We start from the raw sequence: 21,614 nt of genomic DNA on the forward strand, positions 1-21,614 counted from the left end.
CGTTAATCCTATAACAAGAATATATGTTTGCAAGCGACAAATCTGTCAGATAAAGCTTTGGAATCCACCAGATTTCTAGAATCCACCAAACTTAGAAAAATCTCTATAATTTTATTGAATGTTACGGTAATTTTCCTCGATAAGCACAATCGGCTCTCATGCATCAGTAATAAAGATATATTAGTTTTTAAAATAGGAGTGTTATAAGATTTTAAGGATAAAAAAGTAAATTATTTTTAAAATATCTTTCATCCATTTGTGAACCAAACATATGTTTAATTAAAATATATCACCTCCTCCCTCTTTTAAACCAAACGTATATTTAATTAAAATGACTTTCATCTCCGTCCCATAAGTGTAGCTCAAATGGTAATTATTATGGATATTATTGGAGTGGTCGGGGTTCGAACCCCGGATTCTACGTTTCTCCATATTTAAATGTGTGAGTCTTGCCATTAGATTACTTGACAAAAAAAAAAGACTTGACAAAAAAAAAAAGACTTTTATCTCCCTCATCCCTTTCCCTCTCCTTCATTAAAATTTCTCCTCTCAGTTGAACCAAACGGACACTAACCAAATAAAAACTTATAGAACGTCAATCGACACTGAACTAACCAACTAATCATCAATTTTTCTTTTGTTTTGAGATTCAGTTTGAGATCAAATTACAGAATTCATGAAATATCATCTAAGTTTTGTAAAATACATGAAATCCTAGATTCCATTTTCATAAAAATAAAATGTTATAACATGAGATGAGATCACATTTTTAGTTTATCTTTCTTGTCAGTTTTCACGTTTTACTTTAGTTGAAAGTTCAAACAACACTTTAACCCTAATTTTTTAGTATTTATAGATAGAGTCAAAATTCAGAGCAAAGAGGATTCTGAAACAGAAACAAGTCTAAAATCTTCATCTTCTTCAATTCAATTCAATTCTAAGCTTTCAATAGTATCAAAGCACACTTTCCTCACAACCACAACCACAACCGTTGGCACCACCACCATCACAACAGCCAATCACCAGCGCTTCCTTCTCCTTCATCACAGATCCAGCGCGGAAGAGGTGTTTGAAAGAGAGGAAACAAAAAGGGAAAAGTAAGGATTTTGTGTTATTTCTTTCTTTGGTAAGAGTGTTCTTTCTTTCTTTCTAGTTTCTACTACTATGTTTTGTTTTATTATTGTTACTTTACTTTTATCTTTGTTATGGTCTTCTCAAATCTCACTTTTTCTTTTCCCCTTCATATGTCTTTGTTGGTTTCAATTTTTGTTGTTTTATTTCAATACTCTTTAATCATACTCATACAGGCCTAAGATTTTTTTCCAGCTTCTGCCAAAAAATTGTTTCAATAATCCTCTATATATGTATGTATGTATGTATTTGTTGCATTTATTAATTAATTTTACTCATCTGTGTTCTGTTAATCTCTCTGCTAAATCTCTTCTATATGTATATTCCACAGCTAGCTAGGTGAAGCTCGATGGAGTTTGATGTTAGTGATGCTACTTTTGAGGATGATTTCGTACCGACTGTAATTTCTTTGATTAATCAAGGTGAGTGAGTTTACAACTTTGTATTTGAATAGCATCAAACATGGTTAAATCACAAGATTAAGCTAGTTTAATAACCATAAATTCATAAGTTTGTAAATAAATCAAAAAGTGAAAAAAATTAACAACAAATTGAATCCAATTTAGAAACAATAATTGTATATATCTAGAAACTTTAATGCGTTCATAGCACAGCGCTAGCCGGAAATTCTTGAACACCAGAGCCATTGGTTGAAGCCATTTAGAGAATAATTGAACAGAGAATGAAGTCACTAAACTGAAACAGAGGAAACAGAGGATGTTACTCTGAAACAGATGAACCACACACAAAAACCAGAGAGAAGAGGGAGAAGGCCGAGAGGTATAGTAACGACTAAGGCTAACGGCCAACGGTGGCTCTTTCCGGAATCAATAGAAAAACGGACGTTTAAAATTGTCGGGCCCCACCATTATGGGCGGCCTGACCATACGGTGATACAATGACCATAAAATATGTTTGAATTTATAATATTTTTTGGAAGTAGTAACATCATACGGTGATTCACTGACCATAAAATATGTTTGCATTTTTTAAGTTTGAATTTTTTTGCTTATATTTTGAATTTTTCAAATAAGTATTTTTCTTTTTAAATTTTTAAAAACTAAAATAGAAAATTTTTAAATTTGCAGTTTTGTGTTGTTTTCGACCCGCATCAAACCCGGCGAAACTTGTAACCAAAAACAAAAAACCGGCGAAACACTTTTCCCAAGCGGTCAATCATCGGGAACTCTGTTTGCATGGAAGAAAAACATTTTCATTCAATTCTGCAAATCACATCAATCTCTTCCTCCACCTTCAATCTGTGCTTTCAATTAATTCCCCTTCTACTTAACCTAATTAATTACCCATCTATCCAACCTAATCTCTTCCGTATGAAGAGAAAAACACTTTCACTCTCTACTTTTTCATTACCAATTCTAATATTAGGAAAAAATCAAATAAAATCCGAATCTGGTTCTTCATCTTGTTCTTCATCTTGTTCTGAAAATTTGAAAAAGGTTCTTCATCTTGATATTACTTGAATCTGTTCTTCATCTTTTTCTTCATCTTTTTCTTCATCTTATTCAAATATTAATTTTTGTTTTTTTCAGCCGAAGATCAATTTAATGGCTACAAAGGTAGGTTAAAATATTAATTTAATGTTTAATTGTTAATTAGTGAAGTCTTGTTGTTAATTATTTTACTCCATTGTAGAAAATTGATGAACACTGGCCACTATTATTAGACGAGAAAATGCTGGATATTTTCATAACTGCCCAGGAGAAGGGTAGAAGCAGCAAAGACTCAAAATATTGGGATGAAGCTGTATCTGAGGTTAACCGCCTCATCGAACAAAACTTTCCTACGGAGAGACCTAGAGATGAAGCATCTTTGCGGAAGAGACTGAAACAATTACGGAGGAACCCCCTGAGGTATCTAATTTACATGATATTATGTGGGTTTGAGAGTAGCTCGTATTAATTTCTCTAAGCCGATTTATATTATTACAAATTGCACACCCCTACAAAGCAAATTGGACCAAAACCAATGCTTTTAGTTTTAGAATGGAGTGACTAACATGATGCCCCTGTTTTCTACCAGAATCTAGCTAAGAAAATCGAAGATCTGTTTAAGTTCCACAAAATGATAATTTCCACCGTACGTCCAGGACCATACACTCATAGTTTAGGTAGTGGCCAGTCTTCGGGCCAGTCTTCGGGTGGATCTTCAGGAGGAGGACCTATTTGTCGACATCGCTCGACCACAAATCCATCTTTCTCTCTGCACGTGAAGTCTCCAGAATAGTATACTGAGAAAAATAAGTATAAACATAGAAAGAGGTGTTTCAATAATCCTCTATATATGTATGTATGTATTTGTTGCATTTATTAATTAATTTTACTCATCTGTGTTCTGTTAATCTCTCTGCTAAATCTCTTCTATATGTATATTCCACAGCTAGCTAGGTGAAGCTCGATGGAGTTTGATGTTACTGATGCTACTTTTGAGGATGATTTCATACCGACTGTAATTTCTTTGATTAATCAAGGTGAGTGAGTTTACATGTTTGTATTTGAATAGCATCAAACATGGTTAGGGATGATTGATTGTATAGCAGTAGTGGAGAGATTTCAGAATATTTGCTGTTTTAATGAATTAATCAAATGATAGTATTTTTATGTTACCTCTACTCTATTTGAATAAACAAATTTGTTGCGTGTTAATTTTTGAATTTTGTGTTCTCCATTGCGTGTGAATTTTGTTGCTTCTTCTGATTAATTAGTACCTGCATATTTTAGAATCTCATGAAATTTTTTTGTTGTAATGATTTCAAAGTGAAATCCATTCGTTATTTTAAACTTTGCAAATGTTAAACCAGAAACCCTAGTGACTAGTTGTTAATAAAATTTCAATTTTGTTATGATTTCCATTATAAAAAATTCATTCTTTTTAAACTAACTGACTTTAATTTTATATGTAGACAAGTTCGAGGTAAATGATTTTGATGGGGCTGTTAATTTGGAGACCGATGTGGACACATTGCTGCGAAACATACTTGATAGCACCAAGGGTATCCTCTGATACATGTCAAGGGATATCCTCTAATCCCTAACTCAGACTCGACGATCTGGGTTAAGGTCATGCGAGAAAGTTTGAACGGTAGATATTTCCTTAGGTTAACTGCAAGCTGTGTCGTGAATGGCGGAGTTTGTCGACCACAACTTCAGGATCCAGAAATCCGACGAACTCCACCGCTGGGTTAGCAAGGAAATCTCTCAATGCTGGAGTAATTTCTTTCGCCCTTTCAAGCTGATACAGCAAGACCTTTGTTCCGACACAAAGTTGCAGGGTTGCAGCATACCGGGGAACATCCCACTGAAGCCCCAGTCCGACTCGAAGTCGGTTCCCGGGAAGGTTCCGAACCAACTCCGGTGAACCGAGGCTTCCAAGGTCGTCGTACATCTTACAGTAGTCCCTCAATGTATTCTTAAGCCATAAACCTGCACTGTCACTGAAACATTAAATAGTTCACTACTTTCAATCAAGAAAATGAGATCTTCAGGATCATCAGGTAACATGTTGGCAATGATATTTTCAGATCGGGCGGGAGAGAAAATTTCTGCGCAACTCGCCTATCTTCGCGAGATTGGGCGTTTGTCCGTTGATCAATTGAAAGATTCTATTGAACTTTTTTCTGATGGATCTGAGCTAAAGAATGTGACAAGACGTGAAACATTTCTCAAGATGTGATAAGACGTGAAACTATCCCTTGATAAGTAGGTATGTTCTTCACTTCTTCTAACTTTTATTTATTTAATTAAAAGAAACGACATAGCTTTGATTTGTTTGCTGCTAAGTTGTGTTTTGGAATTATACACCTGCAAATGCAATCATCTTGGATGACAGGCATTGTAATCACATAGTTGTGTATCCACACGCTTAACTTGTTGTGCCCTTTGTGTTTTGATATTTGAATTAGTTAGATCATAATATCTTATGCTAATGCAAACTGTGTTCTCTGGAACTCTTTTTGTTTTGTTTTGATTGCAGGGATGCAGCAAGGAAGAACATAATGTATTAGTGGCCTAAGTTGTCAAGTTGCTTTTGATGTATTTTGAACATTAGTGGCATATATTGCCAACTTAATTTTAAGTGTATTTTGAATATTAATGGCTTATGTTGGCCTATTTTGAATACACTGAGAAATATCTGTTATGTTAGAATACGCTGAGAAATATGCTATTAACCAAGTGTGGATTGGATTAAGGATAATCCTACTTTGAGGAACCATATTGATATAGTGTTCAGCCCCGATCCCGTGAAGGACAGCAAGGGTTGCCTATCGGTTAACAAGATCAAGGTAATACAAGGTATGGACTTTCATGAACAAGTTGGTGAATGTAGTGACATCCCTAACGGAACGGGCGGGTTAAGGATCTTCTTCATTTTGGTCTCCACAGCTAGGTGAAGCTCCATGCACTTTGATGTTAATGATATTATTGTTGAGAATAATTTCATAATGAACATAATTTCTTTGATTAATTAGGTGAGTTTACAATTTTGTATCTTGAATAGTATCAAACATTTGTTTTGTTTTGATATAATATATTTACAACTAGAAGGACATATTTTATATACGAGCCACAAGCTTTTATTTCTATATATGAATATTTGTAGCCAAATTGAATCTAGATGAAAAAAGTAAAATTCTTAATTTTAGTTCAAATTCAAAACTAAATTCTCAATCAAGAGTATCCAAGTTTATCTCAAAATTAAAGAATAATTGAATATCCAACAACAATCACAATTGTGGTAACTGGTAATCAGACTGAATTTTCTAGATATGTTTGGCCTCCATCACTTTTATTTACATATTTTTCACTAGTTTAGTTCTCAAAAATCCAAAAATCTTTGTGTTAACACTTTGGATTAGTTAAGAAACATACAATCCAAGATATATGGTACGGACGAGTGGAATCTAACTGTTTAATTAAAACATAGCATTGAAAATTCAATCAAGCACAGGTATACAACCTTTCTTTTTTGGAATAATCTCTTGAAAGAAACAAAAATCACAATCAAACTATTGAAAGCAATTAACCGAATCATTGATTAATTTATAAGCTTAACAAAAAGTAAAAATACCAAAAATCTAATAAAAGCTTGTTCCTATAAATAATCAAATCCGAGTTCTCCTGAACGAATTGTTTGACCCTTTCATTAAGTTAGCATGTGGTTTGATTTCTTTAAAAAAAAAAAATTGTTTTCATCACCGGTATTTAGCCCACAAAACTGTTTAATTTGGTTCAAGGACTAATTTTGGCGTGAAATCGTCCTACCTCTCTTAATTGCAATTGTATGAGATCGAACCCTAATTATATGCACTAAGTACAGGCACAGCCACTTTGGATTATATATTAACTTTTTCTACTAAAATGAGTGATTGTAATTAGTTGAAGTTGCACAGTTTTCCACACACATTTGTCCCCAAAAAAAAGTATAGTCTTCCTCTGAACCAAAGTGTGGTAGCTTTAAGTAACATCACAATCAAACAAGAACTGTATTGAAGATTCTACATGAGTTCTTACATAAGGCAATGGACACGTGATAATGGTACATCAGGATCAGGGTACCACATGACTACCCTTCTCTTTCCAGCTGTTTCCTAATGTAATGTCCCTATACTGTTTAACATAGGTCAATTGTTGTTGTAGTGAACTTCAAAAATAACATGCCATGTTTTTAACATTATGTGTCTTTCAAAAAAAAATTGTCTACAACCGCAATTGTGGTCGCAGTATAAAAGTTTTAGATATTTCTGCAATGACATTACAACTGCAATAACAAATTTGTTGACCATATTTAACCCTAGTTTTGTTGCAACATCAAGGTTCGAAACGTCATTGTAACTGCAATTTAGAACCGTAATTGTGACTGTAGCATTCACAGCCAATATTATGGATTGGATGATCCAACTGTTAGAGCAACAGTCCATTTCAAAAGAAAAAATATACGATAAAACGCAAATAAAGGACACGTAATATTATGTGAGACTGCAATACTTTTCTATCAATCGTGCTTAAATTTTGAAGAGTACAACTTATCAGTAAACTGCGAACCATAAGAATGTAAAATTTTCTTGTTGGCTTGGAACAAAAGAACCAAACCATTCCCTAGTTTGAAAGAAGATAACGTTATTTTAACCATATAGACAAAAGATCGCGACAAGACGTTCAAAATTCTGCCATTCGAAGATTTTTCTTAGAACATATAGTCTAATTACCAACATTTGCAAAATTGCAATTATTATTATTATTTTTCTTTTCATTCAGAATCCCATGTTTCATATTTCATGTGAAACATGTCTAGATAAAACTCTACAATCTAACATCTGAATGAGTGAATCCAACTGAAAATGAAACCAAATCTAGAAAGATCAAACCATAAAACACTGCAGTGAGGTTTCAAAGCAGTAGACTGATTCTAGTTTGAAACTAAATGCTACTATTCACAATCAAAGCATTATGAATACTTCAAGAAGAAGACTTCATTAAACCTAAATTGTAAAGAAACCTCTCGGACCTCGATCGAACGAGATCACGTAAAGAGAATTTTCCACTTTCCCTGGACGGAGATTTCGAGCATGGTTCGTCTTTTACACGCAGTATAGTCAACCCGATCTCTTTTCGAACCGCCTCAATTGTTTCACTCTTAACCGGATTTCCAGACACATCAGTCACATAGAAAACATTCATGGCTTGGGAACCTCTTGTTGTGACCTCAGCGCGGCAGACTGAAAGGCCGTTTTCTCTAAAGATGCGAGTTACATCGGACAAAAGGCCAAATCTGTCTTCTCCACTAAGTTCAAGCTTTATTCCCTATTTCAAATATCAAATACAAGTTAGCAGTGTCAGTATAAAAAACAGATTGAAAAAAAACTCAGTTGTATTGTAGTTAAGTGCAGTACTCTCTTCGTATCAATAAAATAAAAACTACGTGTCGCAATATATAACTAATGAGGACAAAATTGAAAAGGCGACATTTAATTTAGAATTTTGTTACTTTAGCTAAACCAATTATTAACTTGGAACGGAGGAAATACCTCAGAAGTTCGCCTCCGAACAGCAGCCTCCAAGCAATGAATCACTCTTTGCCTTTCTGCTTCAGAACTGATAGGATATCCATCCACATGCCTAATGTAATATTCCTGTAAAACAATTTAATGAAATTCAATGATAAGTTAAATGATGCATTCATTCCAATAGCAATCACAAATAAGCTGATAGAAAGGAGCGTAAGAATCGGCTTTACAGCCAAATAAAATTAAATACAGTCGAAGTAGACTCCGTTTTTTCCGGCTTATTTGGTAGTAAAAGCTACTTTTTAAAATTAAAGCTAAAAATATGAGTTTTAGAAATAAAGTTAAAGTTGTTCCGTAATTATTGTTATATTTAGAATTAGCGGATTTGAGTTGATGGAAAAACCTGATATGCTTCTGGTCCTTCAGCAATGACAGTTCCATGGTACACAACATACTGCATGTCAGTTAGTGTGCAAACAGTATCGAATAGTAACTTCGGTCGATCCGGACACCTCAAGTTCACAACAGTATATCCCTTATCAGTGCAATCATCAACAGTTACATTGAGCTTATTTCTGTCAGTTGTTGAGCAAGAATAATCTCCATCAGAAATATCATAATCGCGATCAGCATACATCAACTGATGCAGCCTCCTTTCCTTATGAGTCGAACAAAACGAAACCGCGGTGTTGGCATTCTTCTTGTCAATGTCTCCTCTCAGCACATAAAGCAGAAGATGCTTAATCTTGGCAAGACGGTCTGGATTGTCGATCGGCAATCCTGTTTCGTCATCGGTGATGTAAACGACCGACGCCATTCTTGAATTGTGTGTCCAGACTTCAGCCGCTACCACATTGCATTTGAGGTCAGCAAGAATAGCAAAAACTTCTGAAAGCAGTCCTGGTCTATCACGTCCTGTTAACTCGATTGTTGTATGTTCTAATGCAGCTTGAACTCCAACCGACCTTCTCACTGATCGGAAACTACGGACTCTTGGTCCCAGCGACTGGAACAAGCAAACCAAAGAGTGTTGTTAGCACAAATAATTATTCAGATGGTTCCATCCATAGACTGAAATGAATGACATAAACAAAAATCATAAATTTATTGAAAGATAAAGTATATGCAGATCAAGAAACAAGTTATTCAATTCAAAGGAAAATGACTAAAGGTTCGAATAGTAGATATTCAAGTTCATATAGCAGATTAGTCGAGTCATAGGCCAGATACCGAGTTTTCAAAAAAAAAGTCCATATATTGTGAAAATTGAAAAATTGAGCAGCACAAAGACATTATACTAGCATTATAAATTGCGACCGTGATTTTAAATTGTGATCGCGTTTGTGCTGTGAACCTTTATATTATAGCAAAATACAGACAAATGCAATCGATGCGGCTGCAATGGTAGTTGCTATACCATTGCGGAGATCTCGAAGACCGCATTAATGCGGCCACAGTTGCGGACCGAGAAGCACGGAAACTATCATAATGATGACTCATGATTGGATACACTTTATACGTCGATAAAGTACGGAAAAAATCTTAATTCCACTCCGAAATTACAATCATAACAAATGTCAAACAAAAAACTAACATCAGATTAATGATTCAGATCTATTACCTGTTGAATTCTATCAGCAACATCTTCTTGAAGACACTTTTTCCCATTTTGATCAGTAACATGAAAAACTGAAAATTATCAACAACAAAAAATAAACATGATTAGAAAAATAAACATTTTTAACAAATAACAAAAAAATGATGATTAATAATTTGATGAGAAATTAAGAATTAATAATCATCTAACCATCCATAAACCATCCACCATCAGATGAAATATAAGCTCTTCTAACAATGAGATTCATATCAGTAAGAACTTGAACAACTTCCAACAAACTACCACGTTTATTTGCACTATCAACCTACACAATTCATATCAATATCAACAAAATTTGAGAAAATAAAATGACCCTTTTGAAATTAATCAAATATAAAAACCTTAAAAGGTTTAAATTTCAAACCTTTATCAAAGTGGTTGTTCTGCTTGAAGTATTATCCACAGTAACTCTGTAACAACAAAAAAACATGAAATTCAACTCAGTTTCATAACAATAAAAACACAATCATGAAAATGAAAATGAAGATGTGTTTTGGATTAACCTTGGAGGATTCATTCGAATTACAAGCTTTTCAAATTCATCATCAAGAGGGAGAGAAGAAGTCCAAAAGTCCATGGTTGAAAACAAAACAGAGAGAACAGAACAAGAACAGAGGGTAGAGTCAGAGTGTGTGTTTTTTATGGGGGGGTGTGAGTTGTTATGTTACAGTTTCCTTTGAAATTGGGATTTGTGTAATTTTGGGGTTTTGGAATTTGGTTGGGTGATAGAATTGGTGAGAGAGAGAGATATAAGGAGGGAGAGGGAAGGGTAGGGTGGCTCCTAAGCAGGACCAAGAGTCCCTCACTCAGCAGCAAACACAACAATATAACAACATTCTCATTCAATTCAATTATAATAATAATAATTAAATATTTCACATATAAAACGAGTCATTAGTTGGTTCAATGATGATTGACGCTTAATTTGGTAGAGATGACTACTGTTCGATTCTCTGAAACTGCAATCGGGAGCGAGCTAAAACCACTCTGCCAAAACAATAGAGCTATCATAATTTAAAGTTTGATTGCGAAATGAGAAGAGATTCGTTGAGAATTGTTCTTATTACTAATTGAGTGAGTTTGGATTTCTCGAATAATTCGTCCTAAAAAGAGTTTATTAATCACTCCCGTCTAATAACTTAGCTATATAAAAAATAAAAGTTAATATAATCTTTTTTTTTTTGTCAAGTAGTTTAGTGGTTATAAAATTCACCTTAAAGCTGAATATAAGTGGAGTGTCTCGGGTTCGAACCCGGGCTCCTGCACATATAGTGCGATGTCCCTACCAACTGAGCTAAGCTCACGGGGACTAATATAATCATTTTAATTATATTATTTTTTATTTTTTTGACGGAATTTTAATTATTGTATAATTTATTTTATAAAGTTTTTTCCACACAAGTTTATTATTATTTTTTTTTTTGGTAAAACACACAAGTTTATTTTATAGGTTAATAATAATTATATATAACATTTTTTTATTAACTTTATGGTTCCTACACGAATTTTGATAATCTAATTTCGACTGCAAGATAAATAAAGTCTAATAAAAAATTATTCGTAAATTAAGCTTGAGTTTTACCAAGTGATTCGTTATAATGAGAGCTCATTAACTACTTGAGTTCAATGTATTTTATTTTTCTGGATTCTTCCCTTCCAACTGAATTTTCTCTATACGCATGAATCAGTAATCGAATCTCTAACCACATGTTTAAGGAGACAAAAACCATTACTACTTAGATCAATTCATTGTTTGATGAATTCAATGTATTTATTTACTACCTCCGTCTCATTTTATAAGAACCACTTTGACTGAATGCACTATTTATATGTCTTGTTTTGACCGTATTTTTCTAAAAATATATAAATGTAAATATTATCATATAAGATCTTGTTTGATTTATTTCGAAGAGTATTTTCAAAATATCAAATTTTTATAATTTTTACTACTTAGACCAATTTATTGTTTGATGAATTCAATGTATTTATTTAATTATTAACATTTTACATAAAACTTACTACTGTATAACGTTATCATTTAATCATATAACCGACTTCATTTAGTGGGATAACGTTATCGGTTTTTTGTTACTGTAGTAGTATAAAAGTTTTAAACATACAATACATAATTAGATTTCACTAAAAATACATGTTGTAATATTATTTTTTACAATATTTGCATAATAATTTTGGATAAGGTTTTTTCTTTATAAGCATAATTTTGGATAAGGTTAAGCTTTTTGTTGGAGATGGAAATTTCAATATAAATGAACTATGATTTGATGTCCATATGTATATTATTCATTTATAGTCAATGTATAAATATACTTTGAAAAATAATCAAATCGGACAGTTCAACTTATTAAAACATGAAATATGAATTATCATTGTAAATTGGGCGATTATTTGAGTAATTTTTTGCGATTTTGTCCCATTCATGCAATTTACATAGTTTTCATCTTAAGTAGATGTGTGGAATCTGGGTTCGAATCTCAACCACTCCAATAATGTCTTTGATAACTATCATTTGAGCTATATTTATGGGACTGCAATTTACATAGTTACTTTATGCGTGTTAGCCTGATTTTGAATTTTTGTATAAATAATTTTTAATTAAATTTTTTTACCTTCCAATTTAATTTTAAGTTATGATTCTTTCACTAAAAGTGAATGGTTAAGTAAAAAAAAAAAAAATTGAATTATGCAATGAAGATCATGTTGGTTTAATGTGTAATTCAATTTTTAAAATATGGACTTTGCTAATGTGTGCTCTAATGACACATGTTAAAAAATATAACTAATGTTGTATGGAAAAGAGAAAGAGTAAATAGAAGAATTGAAAGAAGAAATAGTAATAAATAGTTAAGGGTATAATAGGAAAAATAACATTAAATGTTTCATTGGTAAAGTAAAGTGACTTATAATTTGGTATAAGTTTTTTTTTTCTCAATGTGACTTATAATTTGGTACGGATGGAGTAAGATTTTGTGAAATATAAACCCACTTGGGTTGGTCTGGTTCTATTGGTTTGAGACATGTGAGTGAGCTAAATTAGCTTTTTAAAAACAAAGATTTTGTAAAATATTTATAGAAATGTGTCAAGTCAACACATTAAAAATTAGAATGCTTGACATTTTGAATAAATAATTTATTTAAATAGAATGCTTAAAAAGTGACTCAAAGACGCTCGTTAACAAGACTCTATAAAATACTCTCTCTCTTCCAAATTATAAGGGAAAATAAAAAAATCACACTTATTAAGAAAAAGTAAGACATGAGAATTCGAAGTATATTTTTGTGGGTTTTCCTTCGAATAAATTGCATAGGAAGATGTAAAAATAATTTTTATTGGTTGTTGTTTATTGAGAAAATGAGTGAGAAGAAATTAAATGCAATTTGCATTTAATCTTATGAAAAAGGGAAAAAACATTTTTGAAAATGATTTTTTCTCTTATAATTTAGGACAAAAAATGAGCTTTTTTCCCTTGTAATTTGGGACGGAGGGAATATGATATTTCTTCCAACTAAATTAAACTCCAAGGTGACATAATATTTAAAGGGTTTTGCTAAACAGTGCCCCGGAACACTCTTTAAGCATTCTATTTAAAGAAATAAATTATCCAAAAAGTGAAACATTTCAATTTCCAATGCATTGACTTCACACATTTTCATAAAAAATTAACGAGAAATTCTTAGGTGAGTCATCACCTAAGCATTAATGATTAGGCACAACCAATCACATAATTACAACTCATTAAATAATTACATATAATTAATAGTGTAGTAATTAATAAAATCAAATCTCTATAACCAAAAAAAAAATTAACAAAAGCTAAATCTCTATAAATAAGGGAAAAAAAAAACATACATGTGCACTTTATAATTTATTTCCACGCTCATTTTTTTTTCTTCTTTACATACTAAGCTTTCTTTTTATTTTTTTACTTACTTGAAAATAATTAAAAAAAATTTTTGACTAAAATTAAATATTTTTTATGGCACTATATTAATAAGATAATTCAACCGTTAATTTTACTAAGTTTGTTTATCAATTATTCACTCTTTTTTTATCCAACAAATTCATTAGTTTGGAGTTTTGGACAGTCCCTAAATTTTTTAAAAGTACAAAAATAATAATGAATAAAAATAAGGTATATTCTTTATTAGTACCGAATTTGTATTATTATTTATTGGACACCGCTATTCCATACGGAAAATTCTTTGAAATATAAATTATGTAAATATAAGTCATAGTATCAAAATATGATAAGACATTATACTTAACATGACAATGTATTAATCATCGAAGTGTTCACGTAAAAATAATTGAAACATGGATATTAAAAACAAAAAGAGAGAGCTTAGAAGAAAAAAAAAAGAACAATTAGAAAGAAAAAAAATTAATAAAGTGCACAACACATGTTTTTTTATAACTTTTTTTTATTTCCTTATTTATAGAGATTTGATTTTAATTGTTTCTCTATTAATTATTTGTAATTATTTAATATATTATGAGTTGTAATTATGTGATTGGTTGTGTTTAATCATTAATGCTTAGGTGATGACTCACCTAAGAATTTCTCAAATTTAACAAAAATTTATTATTTAAGATGCTTAAAGAGTGTCCCGGATGCACTGTTTAGCATTTTACATATTTAAATTACATAAACAAAAAGAATACTACTATTCAACCGTAATTAATTGGGTCAAATATGTAAACTAGGAAGTAATTGGTTGAATGAAAGCAATTCCGATTTTTTAAAAACATCTTGACTAGTGAGTCAAACAAACAACAGTGTTATGGAAGTCATTAAATTTATCAATAAAAACAGTAATTATCAATTAAAAAAACTCCTTTGTAGCCAAAAGAAAAACTCATTAGAATAAAATAGTGTATTGCTCAAAAACAATATAATAATAAAAAAAAGAGTATGTGCTTTTGTTTTTTGACTAAGAGTATATATGGTTTTCTTAATAGCTCATTATATACCCAAAAGTAAAATAAAACATGCTTTTTTTATTATAAATAAAACATTTTTCATTTACGATAAGTTAAGATAAAAAAATAAAACATGCTTGTTTTTATCTTATGTTAATTCATTTGTCGTTTTTAAAATTAACAATAAAAGGTACTCCATCCGTCCCAAAATATAAGCAAAAATTGGTCAATAAAAGTGGATGTATTTGGTCCAAATTTTTAACCAAATACATCAAGTTTCTTTGACATACTTTTATTTATATTTTGAGACGGAAGAAATATCGAAAAGTATAAGAAACGTGAGTCTGTGATAACAAGTGAGAAACTAAACACACACTAGTGTTTTAATTAACCTTTAATATTTTTGGAAAGTAAATTATAAACAAGGAAAAAAAATATTATGTTAAGCGGTTGGAGGTGAAAATATCCAAATGTTTTGCGACATGTCTTTTGAATATAATGAGTTGGCATCATAGTGCATGTTTATATATATATATATATATATATATATATATATATATATATATATATATATATATACAGCTAGTGAATTATGGGTTGGCAATAGAAACCACTAAAGAATTATAACTGGTACGAACATAATGTGGCACAAGTAATATATATTTGGGTCTTTTAATCATTTAGTTTTGGATTCGATCTCCGTCTGGTGTATATGGAGAAACATTTGTTGTGAAAGATCAACCCCTAAATGAATTTCAATTACCTAAAGGAAATTAGTTTCTGCAGTTGCGCGCGGGCAATACATTTAATTTTTTTAAAAAAAAAATTATAACTGGTGTCGACTCTGAATCAATGCATTCATTCATTAAATTATAGAGATGTGTGGAATGAGGTCTACTTGTTTCTCTTGTCCCCAACACAAATACAGAGTATATTCATTTTCAGTCCCACATAAAAATGAGTATTAATTCATGAGATTCATGTTATTTGATAATATAAAGTTAAATTTTAAGGTTTACATTATAACAAAAAAAAAAAATTAAGGTTTACAACAGAAAACATAAATAATTATATACAATTTTCATTATGCTTCATTCCAATTCAAAAGATTAGTTTAATAAGTAAAGAGTGTTCATAATATTGTCACGCTTTTTAAAAGTCGACATTCATGACGAATTTATTTTATTGACATTGACTCAATAGTTAGTAGCCATTTTCTTTTTGGCATCTTCACTCATTTATCGGTACCCAACGGAGTATTTTAAGCCAATTTATAGGTAGCCCCTTTGTGACTCAACTCTCAATTAAAAAAAATACGAATTATTAGGCTTTAATCACATATGAAGAATCCAACAAAAAAATTAGGAAAATGCTAACAAGTGTCTCTAAGGTACTCTTTAAATATTTCATTTAAATAAATTATTTATTCAAAAAATTAAATATTATTGTATGATTAACTTCACACATTTTCATAATTCTTTTATAAAAATTTATTATTTAAAGTGTTTAAAGAATGTCCTCTAAATAATCATTAGATAAAAAATTTGTAACTTATGTATTAGATTGATCACTTTTATCCTGTCAATGTACATAGGACTCCTATCACTCCAACATAGGAGTATATAATATATATAATATTTCATACATCATCTAATTAGTGGCGTGCTTAACTTTGCTTGCTTAAAATAAAAATATTGTCTCACAAAAAAAAAAGTAAAGATAAACTAAGCCTTATATCGTGTGTAGTTGGGATGAAAGAAACATATGAATATTCTAGTGTGTGTGTGTGTGTGTGTGTGTGTGTTTTTTATAGTGTCACTTTCTCACAAATCATTAAAGAATGAGTTGACAATTTCACATTCATAATGGATTCATACGTATTGGTTTTTCTATAAACAGATTCTGAATGAATGAATTAGTGGTATGGTATTATGGTATCTACAAACCTTAAGAAGTGAGTTGGCATCCACGCTAAATGCGTGCGTCCATTAACTATAATATCATCATCAAAATTTTGTATTAAAGAGTGTCACTCTTGCGTCATCTATAGTACAGTACTTTTATTTTACTTTTTGGCTTTATTATTTCTTATTTTTACCATCATACTAGTATAGATATTAGCCGAATTCAACCCAAAAATATATGTTTAAAATCTCGGTTACGGAAGTCAGAAAATTCTGGGCACATGTTGTAACTTGCGCGAGGCGCAATACATCCGGCACGGGGCACAATACATTTGGAACAGGGCGCAATTGTTTTGCATTTTCTTGGTTTTGGTTATGCCACCTGTGCGGGGTGCAGCGCGTGGACCTAAATTTTGCATATTGATGGTCTTTTGGAAAAATTAGTTTTTGATAGATATCCGACTTGAATTCTGTTTTATTTTAAAGCTGGTTTATTTTTATTATTTAGGCATATATTTTTCTATAAATATAAGTTGTTTTATTCATAGAAAACTAAGATCAAAAGAAAAAAGGATTAGGATTTGCCACCGCAAAGACTAAGGTTTTAGAGAGAAACAAAAGGAAATTTCTCTTGGTATAATTCAAGGGGTTGGGCGAATCATCCTTGATTCACCTTGATAATAAACACTATCAAATTGGATCTCTTGGCCACGGGAAGATATTGGGAAAAACGGTATAGTTAGGTTTCAAGGTTAATTCTTGTAACCCTTTGTTGGGAATTTCTTTGTGTGAGGTTACTTTATTTGATTAGTGGAACAGAGAGTTGATGCTCTCTCCCCCAGTAGGTCAATTTGGACCGAACTGGGGAAACAAACGATTGTGTTATTCTTGTTTTCTCTTTCTCATTCGCTTGGTTATTTTTGTTTGAATTATTTCTATTATCTCTATCCGCTTTTATTTTGGTTGCTTGATCAATTTGCTCTACACGCCAAGTTTTTCATTGGTGTGATTTTAGAAGAATTCACAACATAGGCGATAAGACTAAGTGATTAATGAGCTTCTCTTAAGACAAGTTATTTGGGAGAATTCAAGTTTGAACAATGGATTACCGAAGGTTTTTCCCCCTGAAAATCAGAGAGTTAATGCCCAAAAAAGTAAGATCAAATCTCTAATCACTTGTTTAGAAGAGTTAAAGTTTCTTATTGCTAGAATCAATTTATTGTTAGTAAGTACTTTATTTTGAACTCACTGTAATTATGATTTTTGAACTCGGTATGAAATTAATCATCAGTCAGCAGTGAGATAACTAAGTTTTTGGACAGAGATGAGCTATCTCTCAAATAGGCGACTATAAGAATCGAACTTAGATTATTTTTCTAGATGAAAGTTATGTTGTTAACTCTCTCAATATCATGTTGGTGACATTTGGGGTCGGCCCAATCAAATTGGAGGTCATGTTCAAATATTGAAAATTGACCCATAATAAAAAGAACACGCAATTTAATTATTTTCAAAAAAAAAATTCTATATTAGAATTGTAAATAACATCAATAATAAAAAAAATTATTTTTATAATTAACATAAAAAATAGTCATATTCAAATTGATAAGGTATGGGACGATTTTAGTCAAATTCGTTATCTAACCCGATTAATGTTAAGTGGGTTGGATTGGATGTGAAATCCGTATTTTTTATTTTAAACTCGACCCGACCCAACCGGTGGTGAGTGAGTTGGGTTGAATTGGAACAACGGGTTATTACATATAATTTTTTTAAATAATTATCAATAAAATATATAGTTATATGACTTTTTATGTCAAAATTATTTATTTAAATAAAAGGTGAGAAATTTAAAAATTAGAGCCAATGACTCAAAATTACTTCTCACCGGTGGATAAAAAGGAAGAAAGAGACAAGTCAGACTTAATATGATTATATGATACTTCTCCTCCCTCTAAATATTTTTTGGCCACTAAAACATATTAATTTGTGTTCAATTTTATCATGAAACTAAAACTTAAAATATCATCATATCATTGGTTAGTTGGTTCAGTGATAATTGACATTATTAAACTTGGTATGAAAGACTATAGTTCGATTCCCGCAACTACAATTAGGAGGGAGTTGAAACTATTTGATGTCAAAACTGACTCTCAAAACAAATTAAGCGGTCAAACTGTGGGATGGACACTTACTGTGAAAACTACCTAAAAAAACTAAAAATATCTGGATTCTGCATAGTACATACCAAACATTGTAGTGTAGAAATTTTGTGCATGTAAGTTTTAGCTGTTGAGCATACTAATGTAATGAAATTTGATTTTTACTGTACAAGATAAAGCACGAGACTAAAAGACAAATTGTATATATATGGTTGATAATGTGTTGGTACCATAGTACTGGATTCATATGGCATGTGGTCATGTGTAGCCATTAAGGTGTTTGTGCTAGCCCTAGCTTGTAGTAGTATCCAACAAGAGATGGGGGAGTGTGTGTGGATAATGCTTTTCTTGTCCCCCTAGGTATGATCCTATTTCTATCACATACATTCATTTGTTATCCCTAGACCCAAAGGAGACAACTATAGTTACCTAATATGGTACTATTCTAATTCATTAATGCTTAAAATAACTAGAAATAATTACTAAAAATAATTACAACTAGTCCAAACTTGATGTTTAGGATTTTTTTTTTCTTCAAATAATCTAACTGCTAAACTCAAACATATTAAATCTCAATAGATGGAGATATTGTTAATTATTTCAATTTGCATTCTAAAAGAGTTTCACCACTTGGATAGGTATGTGGAAATCATATTTGACCGATGTTTCACTATTTGTTGGATTGAAGTTGAGATTTTACTGTGAGCCAGACAGTCTTCAAAGTATCTTCAAGTAAAGTAGCCTAACATGAAAAATCATGTTTTGACAATCAACATGTTTTTATATCATTTGCATTTGACACTTTTTGCTTTCTAACACCAGAGGTTGTGAGTTTTCTGCAAAAAATTCAAAAGATTACATGAATAACAATGTTGTGTCACCTAGAGCTATGAATGTTATTTTTAAGATAATTGATTTTGTTATTCAAAAAGAATTAGCGGCACAACTTATTGCATGTTTATTTTTTATTCGTGTGTGATTATCCTATAATTATTATTAGTGAAATGATTAGTTATTGGAGATAAAAAAAATTCTAAATATATCAAACGTCCTTATAAAATCTTGTCAACTAAATTATACCCTCAAAACTTTAAAATATTATTACTAGTAGTTGTGAGTCAATTATAATTGTAGTATTTAGGATTTGATCTTCCAAAATTTTGTCTCAATTCCCTTTTGATGTGTCAATTCAACCACTTAAATTAAGTTTTGGGAACTCACCTTTATTTCAATAAATTTGGTTGTTTGTGAATTTGGTATTTTAAAAGTTTCTTAGCTAATTAATAGGCCTACTCAATTTTCCCTCTTTTTTAATATATAATAATATTAAAATGAAAAGCTTATAAATAGGATGGGGCTGCAAAATTCCGTCTAAAGTGGTGTTTTAATTTGATTCGGTCCCCATAAAATCGTATGTAGTGTAAAATGAGTACACCAAAGAATCTTTCTTTTATTTCATCCATCAGCAACGTGATTATAAGAAGAAAGAAATGAAGAAGATAACAATTAGATGATAGTTATGTACACTTAATTTTCTTATTTTTCTATAAAAAATATAAGATAAAATATTATATGAGATTGTCAATCCCAAAATATACAAGTCACTTTATCAAATGACAAATAGAGATATCTAACTTTTTTTATATGAAAAATTTGGTTGGAAGGAAATAATCCACTTTATATATTCTACAAGTTCTGTGATAGAAGCTAGTCATCACTAAACGACAGTTGAATTGGTTCTGATGTATGCTACCACCATATATTTTACAAAGAGAACGAAGAGAGGAGGATCCCTTTAGGAGAATGAGAAAGATGATTAATCACAAATCAAATTGATTTGTTAACATTCCAAAAATTAACCATTCAATAATAGGAATAACCAATTTTATGATGATGTATCATAAAACTGAAGTGTATGCGAGCAGAATATACAATGGAGGGAGAAGAAGAATGAAGTGGTTAGAGTGTGACTAGTGAATAGTGAATTCGATATTGTGACGAAGGTTGTCGCCGCTGAGGATCCAAATCAAATTTAGTGTCAATAATTTAGTGTCAAATTTAGTAATAATTCCTCTATTCTCTCACAATAAACAACCTTCTCATTTGATATGGTCTCTAATTAGAAAAAAATCAGTTTCGGAACTTGTTTATTAATATTAGAATTATGTACCACCGTGCTTTTTATTCAATTAATATATGTACTAGTCAGTTTGCAATTTTAAAATACATATTGACATGTTTTTTCTAGTACTTTTGAATAAATGATATCAGAGTTCAAATTCTCTGTGAAGCAGAGATGGATTCTTATATGATTGTTGATGTTGGCTAAAAATATGTGTTGGAACAAGTTAACAACTTGTACAAGAACTTGGTATGAAATAAACACAAGTGTTGAACTAGAGTGTGAGTGAATTTGAAAAAGTTCACATTGAGTCTCACATTGGTTAGGACACTCACTTTAGTAGTGTTTATATACTAGAAGGTCACTACTTGGGGTACGCCCTAAGGGGTACCTAGTTTTGTAAACGGGTCACTACTTGAGGTAAGCCCCAAGGCGTACCTAGAATATCACAAGCGTGCGTTGCCGTCTGACCGGCTCGGATAGGGCTGGACTTGGGCTTGGTGATATATTAATTTTTTAATACAACAACACAAAATAATAATTATTAATTATTTTCTATATGTGTGCCGTTTGCAATTTCGCACATTTTTTTTTTGCACGCGACCAAGTTCTGAACGAAAATTATATCCGTTACTAATCGAACTCAGTCAACAACTGAGTGCCTGAAAATACAGGCCA

The 21,614-nt window shown here is 31.2% G+C and overlaps 2 protein-coding genes across 15 annotated transcripts; one reads left to right on the forward strand and one right to left on the reverse strand.

Moving 5' to 3' along the window:
* The first annotated feature begins 786 nt into the window (after positions 1 to 786).
* LOC123890229 lies at positions 787 to 5,708 on the forward strand. 14 transcript variants are annotated; one of them, XR_006802785.1, is made up of 9 exons: positions 792 to 1,097; positions 1,463 to 1,553; positions 2,682 to 2,708; positions 2,785 to 3,002; positions 3,172 to 3,438; positions 3,529 to 3,619; positions 4,052 to 4,521; positions 4,670 to 4,851; positions 5,122 to 5,708. XR_006802785.1 is itself a non-coding variant. In XM_045939793.1 (5 exons), exons 2-4 carry the CDS (start codon positions 1,481 to 1,483, stop codon positions 4,819 to 4,821), a joined length of 315 nt encoding a protein of 104 aa, XP_045795749.1. In that variant the 5' UTR covers positions 803 to 1,097; positions 1,463 to 1,480; the 3' UTR covers positions 4,822 to 4,851; positions 5,122 to 5,708. The 14 variants fall into 14 exon arrangements, 2 of the variants coding, with proteins under 2 accessions (XP_045795749.1, XP_045795748.1); XR_006802786.1 differs by having other exon boundaries at positions 3,172 to 3,434; XR_006802793.1 differs by having other exon boundaries at positions 787 to 1,097; positions 4,052 to 4,847.
* A 1,651-nt stretch (positions 5,709 to 7,359) lies between these two features.
* LOC123890248 (ACT domain-containing protein ACR4-like) lies at positions 7,360 to 10,649 on the reverse strand. The gene is made up of 7 exons (XM_045939812.1): positions 10,313 to 10,649; positions 10,174 to 10,219; positions 9,960 to 10,074; positions 9,774 to 9,841; positions 8,556 to 9,158; positions 8,174 to 8,278; positions 7,360 to 7,949 (listed from the first exon to the last, which is right to left on the reverse strand). Exons 1-7 carry the CDS (start codon positions 10,384 to 10,386, stop codon positions 7,605 to 7,607), a joined length of 1,356 nt encoding a protein of 451 aa, XP_045795768.1. The 5' UTR covers positions 10,387 to 10,649; the 3' UTR covers positions 7,360 to 7,604.
* Positions 10,650 to 21,614: the final 10,965 nt, after the last annotated feature.

Source organism: Trifolium pratense, linkage group LG6 (genome assembly GCF_020283565.1).
Source record: "Trifolium pratense cultivar HEN17-A07 linkage group LG6, ARS_RC_1.1, whole genome shotgun sequence".
In the NCBI taxonomy this organism is placed as follows: domain Eukaryota; kingdom Viridiplantae; phylum Streptophyta; class Magnoliopsida; order Fabales; family Fabaceae; genus Trifolium; species Trifolium pratense.